General features: G+C 44.4%; 1 protein-coding gene across 3 annotated transcripts in view; it reads left to right on the forward strand.

The window, feature by feature from the left end:
* The window catches only part of STK32A (serine/threonine kinase 32A), a 48,186-nt gene that overhangs the window by 11,787 nt on the left and 16,505 nt on the right, over positions 1–19,894 (forward strand). For 2 of the 3 annotated variants that reach the window (XM_026046202.1, XM_026046196.1), the window contains exons 4-9: positions 4,113–4,173; positions 6,043–6,195; positions 11,708–11,763; positions 13,023–13,174; positions 14,208–14,381; positions 19,226–19,263. In XM_026046202.1, coding sequence (XP_025901987.1) covers positions 6,144–6,195; positions 11,708–11,763; positions 13,023–13,174; positions 14,208–14,381; positions 19,226–19,263 — 472 coding nt within the window. In that variant the 5' untranslated portion in view covers positions 4,113–4,173; positions 6,043–6,143. Of the gene's footprint in view, positions 1–1,840; positions 2,039–4,112; positions 4,174–6,042; positions 6,196–11,707; positions 11,764–13,022; positions 13,175–14,207; positions 14,382–19,225; positions 19,264–19,894 lie in introns of those variants that run through there. The other variant, XM_026046207.1, reaches the window with a different exon arrangement.

Genomic DNA, 19,894 nt, shown 5'->3' on the forward strand with positions numbered 1-19,894 from the left:
TGAGGATAAAGCCTTGTGCTTGCTTAAGGAGTATGCTTTCCTCTGGAATATAACAGCTATCTGATATTTTACTAATCTTAACTCTAACACAAAGATGTGCAGCATAAAATAAGTGAGTGGGTGTCAGTGTTTCCATTATTGTAAGTGTTGATAACAGAAGTCCAGGTAGGTGGTAGTGGTTGTGCAGTCCCCAGGCACTGGCGAAATGCCGAGTGGTCCCTCGGAGTGATTCTGAGGGCCTCTCTGAGGAGTCCTGTGTGCCTAGTGCACCAGAGCTGACTGCACATGTGGTAAGGGAGGCGCATCCTTGCTGCTTCGGAGTGCAGCTCCGAAACACTGGAGAGGAGCCTTTCCTGACAGAGTTCTGGAGAATATCACCTCTGTAGGAACTGAGGAAGCTGAAGACTGGGTAAATGAGGGAAGAAAAAAGCTCAAGTTGTAATGCAGAGGGGTTATGAAAAGAAAGCAAACAAAAAACAGATCGTCCTCACAAAATAAAACAATCAGAAGAGCTTAGCACCACTCTTCTGGAAAGATTCTGCTGCTGATTCTTCCCTTTGAAAGCTTTATCGTCTGAAGAGGATCATTTATCTGGACATTAGAAGTATGCAGAATACTGTCTGACTGGTAGGCTCAACTCTGCTGCAATCAGCAGGAGTTGGTGCAGTTCTGAGGTGTTTTTCCTGTCGCATCAGTGGGAATGCTTCTTGTTTCTGTGTGAGCTCTTTGGAGGCATGACACATTTGCAGGAGGTTTAAAAGAGCAGTGATTGAGCTGTGTGAATTCTGAAAGGAAGCTAATGAGTTTCCACTCCAGGCAGAACCAAGCAGCAGTGTGGAAGTCGCCTTCCTTCATGGGGTCTGAATTTCTCTGGCGCATGATGAGGAAAACGAGCGCATTGTAACACACATTTATCCCTAGTGATTGGAAGAGAGGTTCCTGACCCAAGGCAGATGAGGGTAGAAGTTCCAGGAGACGCATCTGACATTTTGGACTCACTGATGATAGCACCAGCACTTCTGCTACATCAACTCTCCTACCTTGCAAATTGTTTAGAACTTTTTTTTTCTTAAAATTCCACCCCAGAATATGCGAGAGATACCCAGACTCCAGTCCCCTTAGCTGTGGGAGGAGTTTGGCCCTTACAGTTCCCAGGAGTTGGAGCTTTTGGTCCTTGAGGATAAAGATACTGGAGTTTCTTTGTTTTGTCAAATATAAACTAAAAAAAAAAAAAGGCCATAAACCTTTTTCGTTATTTAACTTGCCTGTCTCTGCCTAGAACTTTCCAAAGGCTTTTGTTCAGGCCAGTGTATCATATTGGCAGTGTTTCCTATGATCTGCTGCAGACAACAGTGCTTTTGTGCAGTCGCACACAACTGTGACCTTGGAGGCACCGTCTCTCTCCTTATGAAAAAAAAAAAGTTACCTCTTATGACTGTTAAGGAGTCTTGGAGGAACAGCATAGTTCCATGGTTATGGTTTTGTTTGTTTTCATGCTAAGTTTTGCAGTTTGTTTATTAACAGTCTCTAGTTTTATCCTTAGCTGGAATAAACGCGTCCTCGATTCCACCTGGGTTATGCAAGTTAGTGGGCACCAGGGACAGACTGGTCTCTTCAGAAGAACCTGGCTCACTGCTCTGACCGCTGCGCTGCTGGGAGAGGAGCCTGGGTCCGTGGAGCAGCAGAGGGGACGGGCTGGGTGCCCCAGCCGCGGGAGCTGCGGACTCGGTTGCTCCGTCATGCACAGGATCTCCCCTGGATTTCCTCTGGTGCCGACAGCGCACCAAGATGCCGGTCGTTCCTGTCACCGTGCAGGGTTGGCCCTGCAGAGTGGCACGAGTCAATAGTGACCCGTTGTGGCTAAACTGCAGAACTGCTGTCGCTGGGTGGAGACCTCACTCTTCTGGGTAGCCAGCAGTGCTATTAAATTCTGACGTACAGAAGATATATGAGGAAGTTAAAGATCATCAGAGCTTTTCTGCTGAGTTACGACTCCTGAACTTAGCTTTGCTCCTCTGAAGACCTCCATTTCCAGCAAGTATATATTACAAATAAGGCTATGTTCTAATAGACTGTTGCTAAAAACTGGTGTTGGTAGTTAAAAATGTGTGTTGTGGAATTGTTAAAATCACAAAGGAGTAAGAGAGAACAGAAGTGGCAGCAGTTGGGGGGCCTTGGTCCCTCTGACCTCTGCAGGCATCTGGTGTGTGCACGTAGGCTGGAGCATTTCAGAATGCTGCTGAACGTGCATAGGCCATCTGATTTATTGCTCTGAATACTAGCATCAGCTTTGCCATTATTGCATGAAAATCTTGGAATTTGTAAGGAACTATTATGAGAAAGCTTTTGTTTTTTATTCTCTCAGTCTTTTTGATATTGCTGTTTATAGCTGCTTTACTGCCTGTATCATTTAGTGAAGAGAAGAAACTACCTGAAACAAAATAGGTAATTCTCCCAAAACAGGGGCGAGAGCTCCTCTAGGAGAGACTTTGGAGCTGATCTGTGTACTTGCTGCCTCTTCTCCGTTAGAAGGCACCAGAGATCTCCCGTAAGGCAGCAGCTCGTGTCTTGCTGTACAGTGAGACTAAGGGGGAAGCCAGAAGAATCTGTTAATTCCAGGGCCAGACAGTTGCMGGCCTAGCCCTATCCCATCCTTATGTTTCTGCTTGGCCTTCTTTAGTGGAGGATGCCCACAGCTGTGTTGAGAAGTAGGCTGTTTTTTGTGTTAGAGGTTAAGCAAAGCCCCATTGAAGGGGATTTTGGCACTTACGCTCTCTGCTCCACTTGGAAAATTAATCCTGCCTCGGCTCTGAGTAGGTGCTGTGCTGAGTGATGTATTTTCCATACCGTTTCTAACCGGCTTTGGGTTGGACCGTGAGCTGCTGCAGAATGGAATGCACCGAGCTCCTCTGTTCACTAACAGTTGTTTTAGGAGAACCTCCTTGACAGGGTTTCATTTGCTGAGGTTCTGCTGTGCACTGGAACTCTGCTTTAATATTGTATTACCATCAAGGTACAGAGATACTGCAGCACTCTGGGTGACCTCTGTACAGAGAACAACTCTGAATTAATCTTTTCGTAATGTTTTTACTTCTGCATTACACTGGTAAAGTGCAGTGCAGACTGAGGCATCAAAGACTGCCAAATTCTGCCAGCATCAGCGCAGGAAGGGGACTCTGAGCAGTGTGTCCAAACTCCTGTCAGCAGAGGAAGAAATGTGGAGCGAATCTCCTGCATCTTTGGCAAGCGCCTGCCAACCTTGTGAGGAGCACAGCAGCTTCTGCTGTTCCAGTGGCCATCCTGCTGAGCAGGAAACTGTGAGTTATCCTGTTGAAGTCAGGGGGATTAACACAGGCCTTAAGGCTGAAGAGAGGATTAGGAGCTGTGCTGCTCTGGAGCCAGAGCTTTCGGTCTCTTGTGTGAACGACCTTTCAGCAGAGGGAGGGACTGAGGGCAATTCCTTGCTTGGATATGTAGTACATTTGGGCACAGTGGCGGGAGTTAAAGATCCTGGCCCTTGCTAATAGCAGTAAAAATTGATGGCATGACATGAGTTGAAGCACAGAAAACCCAGACTTAAACAGTAACAAAAGAAACATTTCATAGAAGCACCTTCAAGCAGCAGAGTTTTTTTCTGTTCTGGTGGGTGATTGTCCTTCTCCCTGGTCTCAGGAAATGTCTTGTACATAGCAGCTAAAAAGTGCTGACCTGTAAAGTAGTTAAAAGACACAATGTGCCTTTGCTTCTGCAGTTGAAGAATCTTTGCCAATTTGATCATTAATTATAGTTGCAGGGTTGTGCCACATCCGAGAGCTGGATTTTTTTCCTTTATCTAACAGCATTATTTATTCAGTCACCCCTTACGTCTTCCCCAGTGCGTGCATGTGTGTGGCAGTGTATTTGCATGCTTCTCCCTGCTCTCTTGTGTACTTCACCTCTTGTGACTGCTGCAAGCTCCTCCTGCAATCTGCAAAGGGAAATTTTCCTGCAATAGAGGCTTGGATCCCAGTCCCCTTGCCACAGAGCAGGACCTGCACATGCACACGTTATCCAAGCTGCATAGCAGCTTGCTGCCACAGCTGAAATTTCTTTTCATTTCCTCTCATCTGCAGCTTCAGGTTGTTTCTGTCCCCTACTGTTGGTCGTTTGCTGTTTCCTTCCCCTACTGATAAGGTAAGTGGTTTCTTTTGTTTGACTCTGTTGAAGATTTCTGATTGGGAACTGAATCATCCCTGTATTGATCTGTCTCCAGCATGTATTCTTCTCTAGTTTGAGTGGAGTGGCTTACTTGCAGTTGACTACAGCATGCAATACTGTTCTTTGCAGAAAATAATTCAGTCGCTTTCTGCAGCAGGGTAAACATTTTCAAGCTGGCAAGTTGCACAGCTGTGCTGCCAGAGGAGCAGTCCAAGAGATCAGAAATGAAGGTGATAGAGAAATGCCTGTTCTCGGCTGCCTTCTGAACTTTATTGCAGTTGCAGAAGGGCTCGGGGTCATCTTTGCTTTCTCTGAGGCAGAAGTATTGGGACAAAAGTAATAATACAGTCTCACGTACTGCTGTGTTTGTTCCGGGTGAGTTTTAGTTGTTGAGCAAATCAGCAGGAGTTGCCCCTTCCTCAGGGAGTGCTCAAGCAGTGAAGAGGTGATCAGAGCAGTCACTTTGGGGACCCGTTGCTGCCTCTGCTCTGGCTTGGCTTGCTGTGCTCACTGGTGGTGCTAATCACTTGGGAGTGGAGCTCCGCCACGCCATCAGAGTGTATCCTGTCTGCAGCGTGAGCACAAACCCCTGGAGATGCCACCTAAGTGGCTGCGTGTCCCCCGCTTTGCTGATTTTGTGGCTACTGCTCAGGACAGAGCGAGCCGGGAAGGGCAGGCTGCGCTGCGCTGGTCCCGCGGCGCTGGCACTGCTGTGTGCACCGCGTGTGGCAGCCGGGACTGGGCACCGTGGGGCTCCTGCCGCTCCCTTCGCYGAGCAGGGAGCGCTCGGAACGCAAGGTCAGCATGCAAGCATTGGTAGCTTTACCGGAGTGAAAATAGTGGTTTGCGTTGTTCTGTAAATTCGCCATATGAAACATCAAGGCATTTATCACTACTGTCCCCTGGGTGCATCTTAGAAAGATGTGAATCATGATAAGTATTATCCAATCTGTCTCTGAAATTAGTTGAACTAATATATTTAAAACTGGCTTGAGTATTTGAAGCTATCTTGAGTATCATTGCGCTATAGAGAATTATATACTCTAGTGTAAATTATATATACTTGGGAAAGAATTGGAAAATTTAAAGCCTGCTTTCTGTCTACTTCTGGACAAACCTGGTCTTAAGCAGTGTAAGAAACAAACCAACCAATGTCACCAGCATTAAACTATAAAGCAGATTGTATTGTTATTCATATCCAAAATTTTTGTGGAAGAAATGGAATGGTAGCAGCACTTTGATTTTTCTTTGAAAGTTTTTATTTTTTTAAAAGATATTTTTATTATAAATCTTTTGTAACAGCTTGGGACCCTAGCTTATGTCAAAAGATGGTCACTTTGAATTTCTTCTTATATAGATCTTACATTTGAGATGACTTTAAGTAGCCAAAAGTGCCTTTTTGATTTTATCTGTCCAAGTCGCTGTGGCCATTTTACGGATTTTTTTTTTTGATATGACTAGCTGTAGCAAGGTCAATACTTTATCATCTCTTGGTTTATAATAATGTCATTGAAACTACAAAATGTTGTATAGTGGACATTACAGGAAACATGAATCAGATCCTCTAATTGTTCTATCTGTTACACTATGTTTGTATTTGACTTAGTGGGCAGCAGTGCTGCTGGTCTAGGTTACAAGATTACTATGTTACTAGGTTGCCCCTGTAAAATTTATCATAATATGCTTTTTTGACATTGATTTTTGTCATAATGCTCTTGGTTTTGATACTCAGTTTTGTCTCTAGAGGAGTCCATGTCCAATGAGAACTTTACAATCTGCAGAATGGTCTGTATCCTTAACGATGACGAACTTTTGCCTCCTGTCTTCTCTTGGACGTGCCTGCAGGGTTCTGCTGAGAACAAGAACGTGATGACACTGCCCTGAAAGCACYGAGTTTGAGGATGGTGACATTCCTGTGAGAGAGACGTGAGGGAGAAGAGCACACCATGGGTGCCAACACCTCTAGCAAGTCACTAGCCCTCAATGAAAATGAAGAGGGTAAGATCTGCTTCTAGCTGGTGCCTAGGGTGACAGAGTTCACCAATACAATATCCTGTGGGCAGCGTAAGGCTGGGATTCCCGGTTAGCTCCCACGCTGGAAACCCCCAAACACACAGACTCCTTGGTTAAGCAAGGATGGGTTGAGCCTTGCAGCAGAGCCATGGCCTTGGCTGCTCCTCGGAGCTATAGTCAAGTGTAAGGTGGCCCTTTTGCCTTCCAGCACCTTTGGTTGGCTGCAGAGAATAGTGCCCTGGCCAAGAATTGTTTTTAAGAAGTATCTGGGACTGCCAGGTAGTTTGAGGTCAGGGAAGAAATGCTGCTGTTTTGGGGGCAGCAAGGTTTTGCTTTGGAGATCACAGCATGAGGAAGATTGGTGTTAAGTGCAGTGAGAAGACAGCTTGAGCAGCGTACATGCCCATCCTTGCGCTGGGCTGGGAGGGAGGGCCACTTAGGAGCCAGGAGGGAGAGTTGGAGGCTGTTAGTAACTGCCCAGCTGGGCGGCTCTGCCTGTTGTCCCTGTGCAGTAGCTCTGAGGCGCAGTAACCTGGACAAGGAGAATATATTGTATATTGCTGGGAGCAGTTTTGGAGGCCAGTGTCACTTTGCTGCCAGGATTAGATATAGTCGTTAAAAGATTGCTTCATAAATCTATTTCCCATTGCATGCGTCAGCTTACTAATTGCCATCTGGGCAATGGATACGTTAATACGTTAATCCACGTGGATACGTTAATAAAATGCGTATGTAAATAAATAAAGTGCAGCATATGAGAACCTCGTAAAAACTGCTGGCCCAGCAATAAGATAACTCTAATCAAATATTAAACATCTTGGATTGTTAAAATGCTCAGTTTATTCAAGGACACTTCCATTCTTCCCAGGTAAGCTCTCAGTTTGTTTCACCACTCAGTGGAAAACATGATGTTTATAAGGTCCAGTGAAATGTTGCATGTGCGTCATGGCAGGGGTGGTTAGGGCAGATCTGCTTGTGCTGCTGTTAGGCTGAAGTTTGCTGGCAGCTTTTATAGAGGAGCTGGGTCCAGGAGTCACCTGCACTTTCAACAAGTTTTCAACAAGTTTCCTCTGCAGACAGCGTGCAGGGGACAGTGCCCCCAGGGCCCCTAGAGCTGAGCTCGTCGCTGTTTTCTCTGGGGTCGCGCTGCCTTTCTGCGGCCTCCCTCGGCCGTGCTCTTGAGGAGTCTCACCCATGGGGGCAGCTGGCGCTCAGCTCAGGGCTTAGGTTTGGTTTTCTACCGGCTCAGCTCACATCTCTGTAGCCCAGTTTATCTGTTTCCCGTGTTCGCACTTGTTTCAGAAGCTACATAAGCAAAAAAGCTGCATTGATGTAGCTCTGTTAACATGATTAAGAAATGTAGGTTTGTAGAAACTTGTATTCTCAAGCAGTGATTTCATGTGTAGTTCTAGATGTGCACAGAATGATTCAGAAATTCTTCTGATATTGCAGATTCACCTAGTTCAACAGCAGAAGAAATTACATGTCACAAGTAAGCTGTGTTCGCCTCTCCTGGGCACTTTGTTGTGGGTGAACAGGTCGGGTGCAGTGAGACTGCTGCAGGGACGTGAGCGGGGGAGAGCAACCAGGCAGCTGGAGCAGTGAGCCCAGAGCAGTGGGGCTGGTGGCACAAGGAGGCGGGAGGGAGCTCTGGTATCTTGTGGGTGGGGGACAGGGGACAGGCTTCTGGTCATGAGTGACAGAAATGACATTGATAGGCTTCTGCCACAGACTCCATTAAACGGTCACTGACTGAGAAGCTTTTAAAACTGTGGGTATGGAGGGGGAGAGGGTGTAAAGAGGGAGCATTGGCCAAAACTTGGTCTTTCTTAGTGCCTCAAGGAGAAGGGTCCAAAGGAGCACCTCGCACTCGTTCTGAGGAGCAGCTGGAACTGCAGTGCTTGTATTCAAAGCAGTGTGTTAAGTGCTCATGTAGCAAAGCCTCCTGCCAGGGCTGCGGCCGTCGCAGTGTTCAGTGTGGGGTGCAGGTTTCCGAGCGCAGCTCAGGGAGCGTGTGGGTGCCCCAGGAAGGAGAAGGTGGTTCTGTGCAGCAGCACGTTCCCTCGCGCTCCGGGTTCGCCCCGTGGTGACTCCTGCCGCGTCGCGCGCCCTCGGTCTGTCATCCTGCAGAGAAGCCTTCGCGCGCAGAGCTTCCCCGCGGCGCTCGCTGCTCTTGCCCTCAAGCACAGGGAGGTCACGCGGAATCCTTCCCACTTTTACATTGTGCTTTGCAAGGCCCAAAGCGAAAGCTGAGCAGTGTGGCTATTAGGCTAAAGAGGCCCTTGTTCCCGAATTACTGCCGTAATGGTTTGGCTATTTTTTTTCCCCCATTAAACTGAAAAAGAAAAAAGAAAAAACAGTAAACTTGGTGCTGCAAGGCTTTTCTAGGGCATCTAAATGCTCAATATTGGCATCTTTTATAAATAATTGCTTGTGCTAACTCCAGATAACTACTCTTTTTCACTTTCCTGATCACCCTTCTTAGAATAGTATGTCCTGTCTGTGAGATTGACTGTAACAAATTGAATTTTCATTGCACTGGCTGGTTTCCCTCTTGAGTCTTTCTCTGAGGCTGACCTGCTTGTACAGTGTCAGCTCCTGTGACTGAAGAAATAAATAGATCCCTAAGCAGTGCAGTGGCCTGGGTAGAGTGACTATCCCTGTGTCAGTGCAGCTTTTCAGACAGGTGAATCCTTAGGAAAGTTGCTTCCCTTCTTGGGAGGTGATGGGATTTAGCGGACAAAAGCTAACAGCACTTGAGGCCTCTATCAGTAACATGATGAAGGACACTGGACGTTCCAGTGGTTTCTTCTGGTCCTAAAAAATAGCTAGAAATCCTTAGTGACAACTTCAGTCAAGTTCTGTTCACCAAGATACTCTGATACTCTGTGTATCACGGTCCAGACCTGAAAGGAAAGAGTACCCGATGTTGCTTGTTCTGTTCCTGTCCCGGGGTGTGGGCATGAAGGAAGGGCAGGGCGGTGGCGGGAGGGCTGCTTGGAGCAGCCGAGCTGCAGGTGCCGCCGTCCGGCAGGGCTTGCAGAGCCTTGGTGCCAGGGAGGCGGCCCCGCATGTGCAGCGAGCTGCCCACCTAGTCCCAGCCGCCCGCCTGGGCCCCGGCCGCCATCAGCTCTTGGATGTGTGGASCAGCTGTTACTGAGTGTGTGAACAGAGCAGTACCTGGTGTAGAAGGGCTCCTTTAGGGTCTTGCACCTATGCACAAGTAGTGATAGCAGCTTTGGCATAACCTACCAAATAGATATTGCTGCATTTTGACTATTTTCTGTACAATGTGATTCTTTTTGAGGCACATTTCTCAAGGGACTTCATTTGCCTGGGCTCAAGTGGGATGGCAGTGCTGTTTTTCTCTTGGCACTTCCTCAGCATGGGCATAGTTGTGGTAATAAGCTAGTGAGATGAAAAGAAAATGTAATAACTAGGCCTAAAGTTCAGCACCGCGAGGGGATCATGGCCCTGAACGTAGTCAGGACGAGGCTGTGTTAAGGCTGGGTTTTGTTGGCCCTGCTGCTGAGTAGAAGGGTATGGAGGACAACAGTCAGAGATTCGGCCAAGCTGGCCAGAGCTCTTGGAATGCAAAGCCGAAGTGGGGAGAGTAGGTGAGGACATTGCTGGCGCGAGGTGGACGTCCATTATTCCATAGTCATCTGCASGTGTTTCCAATCTTCAGGGCGATGGTTTCCTCTAGTTTTGTCCTCAACACTCCTGTCTTTGAGTTGTCCCAGGACTTAAAAGAAGATTAGAGATGCTGTTGTTCCTTTGCCTGAATCTGTGCTTATGCTTCAGGAGGCTCTTTATAGCAGTTGTATTATACTCTTAAGCATAATTTGTTTGTCTGACTTAACATCATTATGTGAATTTTCTCTCTGGAGAGTAAGTGGTTTGGCTCTTTCATTGTTTTAGATGCCATCAGGCAATGAAAGGAAGATTTTCAATTCTGTAGATGTACATTTTGGATAAAAATCATGGGGTTGGGTCCAGATTTTGAGCTCTGCAAATTTAAGTATTGTTTCAAAGTGAGTTTCTGGATTGGCTCACTGTGAAAAATTTGGATTTTTTTTTTTAATATGTGTATATATTTTTTAAAAAGACATTTCAGCAGGCTGAATGGACCATATGTCTGAGGCAGCTTGGTGACGGGCAAGGAGACAGTCTGTGCATTGAATAAAATTGCCTGGTAAATTTATCTGGAAAATACATACATTATCTACACAGGCACACAAAGGAAAAACGGAAAACACACTTAACAGAATATGAGTTCAAGCTGGAATAGCTGTGGTGATGATGTGTGCACTTCCTTACTGTTGTCATGTAGTCTGGATCTGCCTTAACCAGAGATCTGTCCTCTTATCCTTTCAGGARCCCCTGTTGTAGCTTAAGGACCAGATGTATTTCAGGGAAAATGGGTTTGTGTTTGAGGATTATTCTGTGCAAAGTTGTAACGGGGAGGATTTGTCTCTTGCTGTGGCAGAGTGATCTACAACAGCTTCTTGGCCCAGAATCTCAGTGGGTAAAAGCTTTGGGGATGAATGCCTCTTGGTTTCCACGCAGCTTGTTCAGTTAGCAAACAAAGCAGCAGATTATGGCAGCTCTTGGAGAGCTGCGCTGCTCCAAATGACCTGGATCTCGGACATCGTGGAGGGGGACAGTTTTGTAGCTTCTAACACATGGGTATTTCTGTGAAAACAGCTGTAACCTGGCTGTGCCCACTGAGTCCCTGCAGCTGCAACCTGGCTGTGCCGGTTCAGTCCCCAGGCTAACGGGTAGTGGATGGAGGGCCCTGGGCTGTTTTAGATCAGGCTGCAGGCTCTCTGGAAGGGCCAGGCCCACCCAGCGACTGCTCCGCATGCACCGTCTGTGTGTCTGGCACCGCAGGTGAGCACTGCGCGGCGTCCCCAGCGCTGCCTCCGCACGCTCTGCGCCTGCCCGGAGTCTGAAGGAGCGGCCGTGGCCGAGCGCRGCCCTGGACTCCGACACCATTCGTCACTGCGGCACCTGGCCCTCTTAGAGCCAGAGGGAGGCACTGGGACTGTCTCGTGGCACAAAGCTGGCGTTCGGGGTTGCTGTGTTTGCGCTGTACAATTGTTAAGCAGTTGTCTGGAATACCACAAGGATGAAGTGACCCAACCACTTGTTTCAGCCCTGACACAATATAAATGTTTGATGGACTGAACTTCTCAATGGATTTCAGAGTGAACAGGATGAGGCTTTCACGCTTAACAGGCATTCACTTGACACTTCTTGCCTAATCTGCCATTAAAAAAGGATGCCCCAGTGAACTTGTCCTTACAGATGAGCTGGAAAGAAAAAAGTGTTCAACAACAAGTTTTAAACAGCCCCCAAACCTCCAAGAAGAACAACGAAAGAATGCTGTAGTTTTTCTGTCCCTCACCTAGGGGAGAAAAAAAGCAAGAAATAGTAGAACATCATCAAATTGTTGCCAGCTGTTTAATGTATGAACGTTTGTTCTTTTTTGCAGTCACCTTTGACCATTTTGAAATTCTGCGAGCCATTGGGAAAGGCAGCTTTGGAAAAGTAAGTATTTTTTATGCTAGTCAGCACCAGGACAGGTTTAAATGTAGCTCTCTGAGAAACGGGCAAGTTAGAGAGGCTTACATGAGAGTAGAGACATGAAACACTGCATTGTAAATGAGATTTGACCTGAACTTAAACTCCTGGTAATCAAGAAAGAATCTTAGCCTGATTCCTTGTCCCTTCTATAGCCACAAATTATATTATAGGAAATTAAAGTGGGATACTGATGAACCAGTCAGCTGAATTTCCTCTTTTTCTAGATAGGTATTTTCTAAGGCAGATTGCTCAGCAAAGAAACACTGAACATCTTGATATGTCTTTGAGAAAGAGTTAAAATCGGCATGAAAGACTTGGCAAATTTTTAATGTGGATGTCTGTGAAAAACAATGTTTGTATTTAAGTGTCAGGTTATAGCCACATGTTGACCTTATTTTTATGCTGTTACGGACATACTTACATAAGTAGATGGAAGTTTAGAAGATCACTACCCCCATGGTAGAAAGGCCAGGAACAGGATACGTTTTACATACAAAGTTAATCAAAAATACTGCAAAAAAGAGCTTAATTTGTGGACTAATTAAAGATGATTGTTGGAAACTGAAATTTATCCCACATTCATCAATTGTTGTGGAAACAAATACATAAAATGCTTTGTTTTGCACTCTTGTGACCTTTAAGTTTTCTCTGATGAAACATTTCTTTCTAGATTTATTGAAATGTGACTTTTTAAGGTGATAAAATTCAAACTCCCATATATCTAAAGTCAAAACCTAAGGTTCATTGTGACCTGAATAAAATGTTGAGCTGCTCTGAAATGTTAAAATACTGGATTCACTGCCAATACTGGAAAGGACAGTCAATAAATAAATAAAGGCACTTCTTTCCTCATAAATCCTTATTGTAAGGAAGAGGGAAATTCAGGTGCTACTCCCCACTTCTTTATTTCCATACTGAAAGGGACTCTTCAAAACAATAACTAGATTTGGGAGGGGAGGACAATTTGAATGATCAAGATTGCTTATTGCTATTAAATAAAATAATGACTTCCCTATCACCACCTTTGTGGTGATAAATTCTTTCTCCTTTTCTCAAGTAGGGGCGTGAGATGTTCGTGGCGATGCCTGGAGCCGCAGTGCGGTGCGCAGAGCTGGCACTCAGCAGCGTTGCCTTGGTTAGAGCTCACGATGTGACACCCTGTTTTACGGGCATAAATTTGCCCAGCAGTCATCTCTGATTTACCACTTGCTTTGCTCACCTAGGTCTGTGTCGTACAGAAGAATGACACCAAGAAAATGTACGCCATGAAATACATGAATAAACAAAAGTGTTTGGAACGTAACGAAGTGAGAAATGTTTTCAAGGAGCTTCAGATTATGCAGGGCCTGGAACACCCCTTCTTAGTTAATTTATGGTAAGACATTTCTCCTTCACGTCAGCAAACTCAGTGCTTTTAAGGCAGGGAACGGAGAGGGGCCAGGCGAGGAGCGAGTCCTTCCGGAGACCTGCCTGCGCGCTGCGACAGCACCTCAAGTGTGTGCCCCTTCCGTGCCTGAAACCTCCCACACCAGCTCTGTGCTGCTGGTAGGCAGCGAGGGAGAGGAGGAGGGATCGGCTACAGCTCTTGTCTCGTCCCACAGCCTCTTGATTCTGTGGTTTGTTTTGTGCTTTGCAAACTTGCCTTAATACCATATTGATATTTGACTGATTTAATGCTAATCACAGAATCAGCAAAGAGAAATGGTATTTTATCGTTGAATTTACTGATGTAAAAATAATACCATTCAAATTTTATTATAGAATCCATATTTAGAAAACTAATTTTGCACTCTATTCGATGTGGATTGTACCATAGTAAAGATATGGTACATCTATCTGTGTTTTTTTGTCTATAAATGTGCTCTAATGCAGGCTGATTTGTGCGCTTGATGCATCTTAGTGCATCCATGCTCACTTAAAGCTTGGTAGACTTTGATAAATTCTGAGGAATCTGTGCAGTTGAGTGCGCTCCAGCTGACGGGAATATAGGATAGAGGTGATGTTCAGGATGGAGGCATTGGTACGGGCTGGGGCAAGCTGCAGTACAGCAGTGTGCATTGAGAGAGATCTTTGCACTGGCTTTGCTTTTTAAATGACTGATAGTAGCAGATTCTACAGAAAATCGCAGGGTTGCCGCTGTTCTAGTGGGCCTATTGGCAGTCCATGCAAGCTGTGCTGCCCTTGTCAAGCTACGCAGGTGTCAGAGCAGGTACTTTGAGAATATTTTCAATGAGAGTTTAGATGCAGGTGGGAAACTGAATATGCAAAAATCAGGAAATTGCTTTTTAACAAATGAAAATGTTTCAAGAAACTGTAAACACTTCCAGAGGTGTTTTCTGTCTCTCTCTGCTCTATTTATTTTTTATTTTAATTACTATCGTCCTTGAACCATGTCTGTGCCTTTTTAGGTACTCGTTCCAAGATGAAGAAGATATGTTCATGGTTGTGGATCTGCTSCTTGGAGGGGACCTACGTTACCATCTCCAGCAAAATGTGCGATTCCAAGAAGGCACCGTGAAGCTCTTCATCTGTGAGCTGGTGTTGGCTCTCGACTACCTCCAGAGCAGACACATCATCCACAGGTCAGTTAGGGGCTTTGTCCATAGGCTGTGGTAGGTGCTGACAAGGAAAAGTAACATGTACAGTATCAATGATAACAAAATAAGACATTCAGACAGTGAATACCTAATATTTGTGTGGTGCCTTCAACTGAAAATCCCAGACTGTTTTACGGAGTGGAAAAGTGAATAGTGAATGTCTGACTGGTTTTATTTTTTTTTTTTTCCAGACAAGAGACTAGTAATTTGTGCTTACTGATTTCATGTTCTAACTGTAGTATGTTGGTATTCCACATGTGGCATGTAGTCCTGAAAAGCATTTTGACCAGTTCATGCATTGTCACACTTGGAGGCATCACTCATTTTTTTTCTCTCTCTCTCTCTATACCAGTTTGAAAGGCAAAAATTGGGACCAAACACTCTTTGTACATGATGAAATTCCTTTCTAGAATTAATGAGAGCTTCTTTCTGGTCACTGAGATTCTTTATGGCCAGGGAAGTAATATTTGTGATAAGARTATGATAAGTATAATATTATAAATTATAATAAGAGTAATAAGCTCTTCCACTACAAGCTGCTAGACATTTCTTCTGTATTGTGTGACATAAAAGGGAACTTCTATGTTGCAGAGCAGAATGACTGGCAAAGCTTTTGTGCTCTGCTGCAGAACTGCAGCAAACTGCAGAACAGCAAATCAGAAGCTGTGCTACTTCATATAAAACCATCTTGATCAAAGTGAGGGAATCATCTTGTGAATAAATTGGGAAAATTCTATTTAAGCTGATTCACTTTAGCAAAGTTAGATTCAGTTTAGCAAAGTTGTTCTTGGCATTTTAGTTCTCCTTGTATTCATTTATTTTTTGCAAGCCTCACAAATACCTTTGCAAACTGATACACCAATTGCATGCTGTGCTCAAGTTACTCCAGGACTTACAGTCAGTCTCCAGGGCAATGTTGCCAAGGACAAAAACTCCTTTACAGTGCAGGGTTTTAGGAAGTGGTTTAGGTGATACAGAGAAGTCATACAAAATACTCTCTGTTTACTGAAACAGACTAACAACCGGATAACAAATAAATAAAGGTTTTGCCTTGTTCGGAAGGCAGGAGTTGGCTCCAGATGGGCAGCCATGTACTTTATTGTCTCTTTCTGATGCTTTAGACTTCACAAACATCCTATGTCCAATGTTTTTGACTTAATATCCGATAATAACAAACACTGCAGTGTAAACAAGAAGGGACAATCAGAACTATCTTAAAAACAGGAGGGCAGAAGATTATCTTATTTATAAATACCATTCAAAAAACATTCTTGTGAAGTATAAAAATAAATGTAGGACAAACATTTAATTTAAATTTATTCTAATCATTGGTAAAGGAAGGAACATTATGTTCAAGACTGGTGAAGGTTAACACTCCTGTCGAGCAGCATTTGTCTGTTTTTCTTAAGCCCTGCAAGCCAAAAGGGTGACGCTCAGTATTTCCACAGCAGTGTTCCCCCACCAGCTGCAGAGAACCCTGAGTACCAAGGAGCATTTGCTTTGCTTTGATTAGACACAGGCTCCACTTTCTCAGGAGTCTTAGTTTTCATGATTCTTGTTTTGTTTTCCTACCTGCATAGACTTTTGCTGTTTGCATCTGATCTTGGCATCTAGGCCAGTTCAGCGACCTCATTCAGACTTGCTTAACCTCAGACACTGATGTAATCTGGGAAACAAACCTGGCATGTGGTAATGAGGGTATTGGGTTAGCATTCGCTGCCCTGCACCTGCTCACCAAATAATGAATGAACATGAATTAAACATTGTGAAATAGAGACTAAGCTGTCCTTGTCCTGGACAGCAAGGGGCAAGTCTTTATACTGATGGCTTGGCCTTGACAAACTGAGCAGGATACAAGAATTAGAGGAGCACAAGGAAGAAATCCTTCTTATTAATAATAAATTACAGTTAGTAGTAACATTGGTGGGAGAAAGGGGCTGGAAGCTCTTTATGACTCGATACTGTAATAAAAAATCAGTCTGAGAGGCCACCTGATAAGCCACATAAGCAACAAAGACATGATATCTAAGAAGGATCACGAGCTATCTGTGATGCTATCATTTATGTTGCTTTCAATCCTGGGAACTGGGCTCGGAGTCATTTCAGGCCGTTTGTCATGCTGTGAAGGACGAAATGAGTCTGCTCTTTTGCAGGGTTCATGGCAGTGGCCTCTGCCTGGCCTGGCAGCCTTCTTGCACAGCTGCCTCACATCAGTAGTTCATGCCTAGACCATGCACCTTAGGCTGTAGGAACAAAGGATCACAGATTACTGCAGGGACAGATCAACCCAGGAATCGGGAAAAGACTCTGATAACTTCAGACACCCTCTATTTAGACTRAAAGATTTATTGCAGGGTGATAGGGAAAGGAGGTGCAGAGATGCAACCACTTGGGAGACCCAGTTAGAGCATCCCATGCAGCAGGAGGTGTAGCAGGTAGCTGCAGATCGCTCCTCTGCAGAGCGGCCTGCAGCACATTCCCACCCAGGCTTCCCTGCTTCCCCAGCCTGCCGGAAAGCATCGGAAGGTGAAGGGTTATCCTGTGTGTGGTAGTGCTTTTGGCAGCTTCCTTACAGAGCATTAGGTTGCAAGGTGTCTGGCTCAGTCTCATAGCAGGTGCAGCATGTGGAAGGCAAGTCATGTAATTAGCTCATTAAAAAGAGGTAATGTCTTGTAAAGTCACTGAGGTGCATACAGTAGGCCTATCAAATGCATGTTTTCTTTGTTCAACAAAAAGCATTTGTTTTAGCATTGCTATAGGAATAGTTGTTTTATTTAGGAGCAAAAAATTGCAGGGAACCTATTTGTTTTTAAAACAAAGTTGTTAAAGCAGTTCATGAAAGAAACTTCTGCTTGACATTTGCAGTTCCTTCTAATGGAAGCAAATTCAAGAAAATTTGCTTGTTTCCACTTCTTTCTACTTTTAAGTAACAGAGGAAGAACAAAAGACCATGTTCTTTTGCAGACTAAGTAGTAGGTTTCTCCACAATGTATAGACAGGTAAGTGKAGTTGGTTTAAAATTACACTGTCCACTAGTTCCCTAATAGTGACGTATGCAGGTTTTTTAATTTTTTTTATTTCAGTATTCTTTTTGTTAAAAGCTTCAGTGTTCTTCATATTTTCTGTTGTTTCCCTGAGCGTTAAGATGCTTAGTAATGTGCTTGAGATTGGTAGCTGCTACCCAGCAGATGCTCAGATACAAAGACTTGCCCTACTAATCTGCAGGGGAAAAAAAAGCAGGTTAAGAGTCATTGAGATATAYTTATCTTTCTAAAGGAAATAAAAGTGTTAATAAGTAAAATTATAAACAAGGTAATGCATTAGAATGCCTGTTCTACCTTCTGCATATTAAAAGTTGGGCATTTTTATATCATCAATAAATAAAATGATTCCTCTTTGTTGTTTACAGACAGGCTTAATATTTTACCAGCAATATCCTGAACTCAAAGGACAATATAGTATGTTATGGTTATTTTACTTTTGGGGGATTTTTGGTGTGTGTCTGGGGTGACTTTTGGCACTCAGAGTGTCGTTATTTTGTGGTACTGGAAATAAAAATGCCATCATCATTTACTGAATTGATAGTATTACCAACCACAACACCAAGCTTGTTCATGTCCTTTTCTGGGGTATAAATATTTGACCCAATCTGTATTTTTTGCTTAATATTCTTGAGTCACATCTTATTGAAGAATTACACCAAAGAAGGGGCAGGTACTCTTTGTGTCTAAGGAAATTATACAGGAAAGAGTGCAGAGCTGGCAAGTGCTTTTGGGCACCATGTCAGAAGAAACTGGGCAAATTTGTGTTTCTTTTTTTTTAATATATATGTGTATATATATGAAAATGAACAAAAAGASTTCAACTTCAAATGTAAAACTCTGTATTAGCTATTTGCTCTGAATAGCTTCCTTTTGCATGGAAAATAAGAGGCCTTTTTTTGTCACATGTCACTGTTCTGTGACACGTGRTTGTTTTCATAACAAATAAGAAATGTACAAATTTATGCCTGGATAAGAAGATACTGCAGTAAGTATCTGTAAATCGATGCCCATGAACTTCAATAACATCTGATGAGATAGGTGAGATATCTTCCTTGAAATGCTGCTCTTYTGGTAAAGAAATAATTGCAGTTGGAAACGTGAAAAGCCTTCTGTGAAAATGAAACAATATTCAGCAGTTTTATTGCAAATCTGTATGGATGTGTTTTTCTACCCCCAAAGAGGTCAGCTTTCTGGCAGCCACTACATTCACAAGTAAACAGTATGTTTTTGTTGAGTGCCTTCGGGTRCTCGTGCCCTTCATTGTGGGGCTTTCCTTGTCGACATGCAGACRTCTCACCTGGGCGCTGAGCTGCTTGGCCCGCTCTGTGGTGGCTCCTTTCACGTGCAGCTGAAGGACTTTGTTAATGCACCAGGAGCAAAGCTGAAACTGATGCAACTTCTTTACTTCGTTCCAACATACAGTTTTTACTGGGAAATGGGGATCAAGCCTCAATATAGCACTTAGAAGAAAAGTGGATTTAAAAAAGAAAAAAAAACGAACAGTGTAGGTGGGCTAGCTAGATGTTGATAGATGAAGACCAGAATCTTCCCAGTCGTGTCATACCTACATTTTTCCTTYTGTTATTTGCTTGGACAGTCTCGTATGTTTGAGTAAAACCTTGCAGAAGCATTAGAGCAGAACCACCCCAACAGAGAGGTCTTCTGRGGCGTAACGTCTCTGGAGCCTTGTCCCATTAGAGCTTAGTCCTTCATTTTCTGCAGCAGTGTTTCACGTCATTGTTCTAGTCTCATGGCYGTTTCCCAAGCTCTGCGTTTTTTCCACAGGGATATCAAGCCTGACAACATTTTGCTGGACGAGCGCGGTGAGTACCCGTCAGCGTTGGGTCACGCGTGCGCGCAGGAGCGGAGTCGGCAGCAGTGCCCGCCGTGCTGCAGCGCGGGCACTCTTGGGGTTTCCAGCCTGCTGCCTTCCCACTAGCTCGTGAGCGGTTTGGAATGGGAGCCCATGTGTGTGCATGTGCRCTTTACCTGGCACTTCTGCACCTTGCGTGTTCTTTTGATTTTCTGAACACCAGCTTCCTGTATGGTTATGCTGCTGGGCAATCCTATGTTGATCCACATTATTCCTAGTGGTGCATCAGTGTTTCATGATCACTGCCTCAATGACAGCTGTAGAAAACATTACCAGAGATGACAGTTCTTCTGCTGTTGGTGGTCAGAGTAGTCTGGCCCCTCTTGTTCTAACAGTTTCTTTACTGATGTCTAAAACTTGCTTTTAAGTTAGTGGTTAGGATGGGAAGGTTCCTGTAATTACGGGCTGTGTGTAATGTATGCTCACAAGCAGAATGACATAAGGTTGACTAGATAATCTCTCTCCTGGAGTTTCTTTGAGCATCTGATATTGACAGGAAGCTTGGAAGAGGGCTTGGGGCTGGCTATATTGTAGATGTTGCTATCACTTTTTCCTTTAGTCTTTTCTTGGGCAAAACTCCA

This window comes from Nothoprocta perdicaria, unplaced genomic scaffold, assembly GCF_003342845.1.
Source record: "Nothoprocta perdicaria isolate Ctin4 unplaced genomic scaffold, notPer1 scaffold_107, whole genome shotgun sequence".
NCBI lineage: Eukaryota > Metazoa > Chordata > Aves > Tinamiformes > Tinamidae > Nothoprocta > Nothoprocta perdicaria.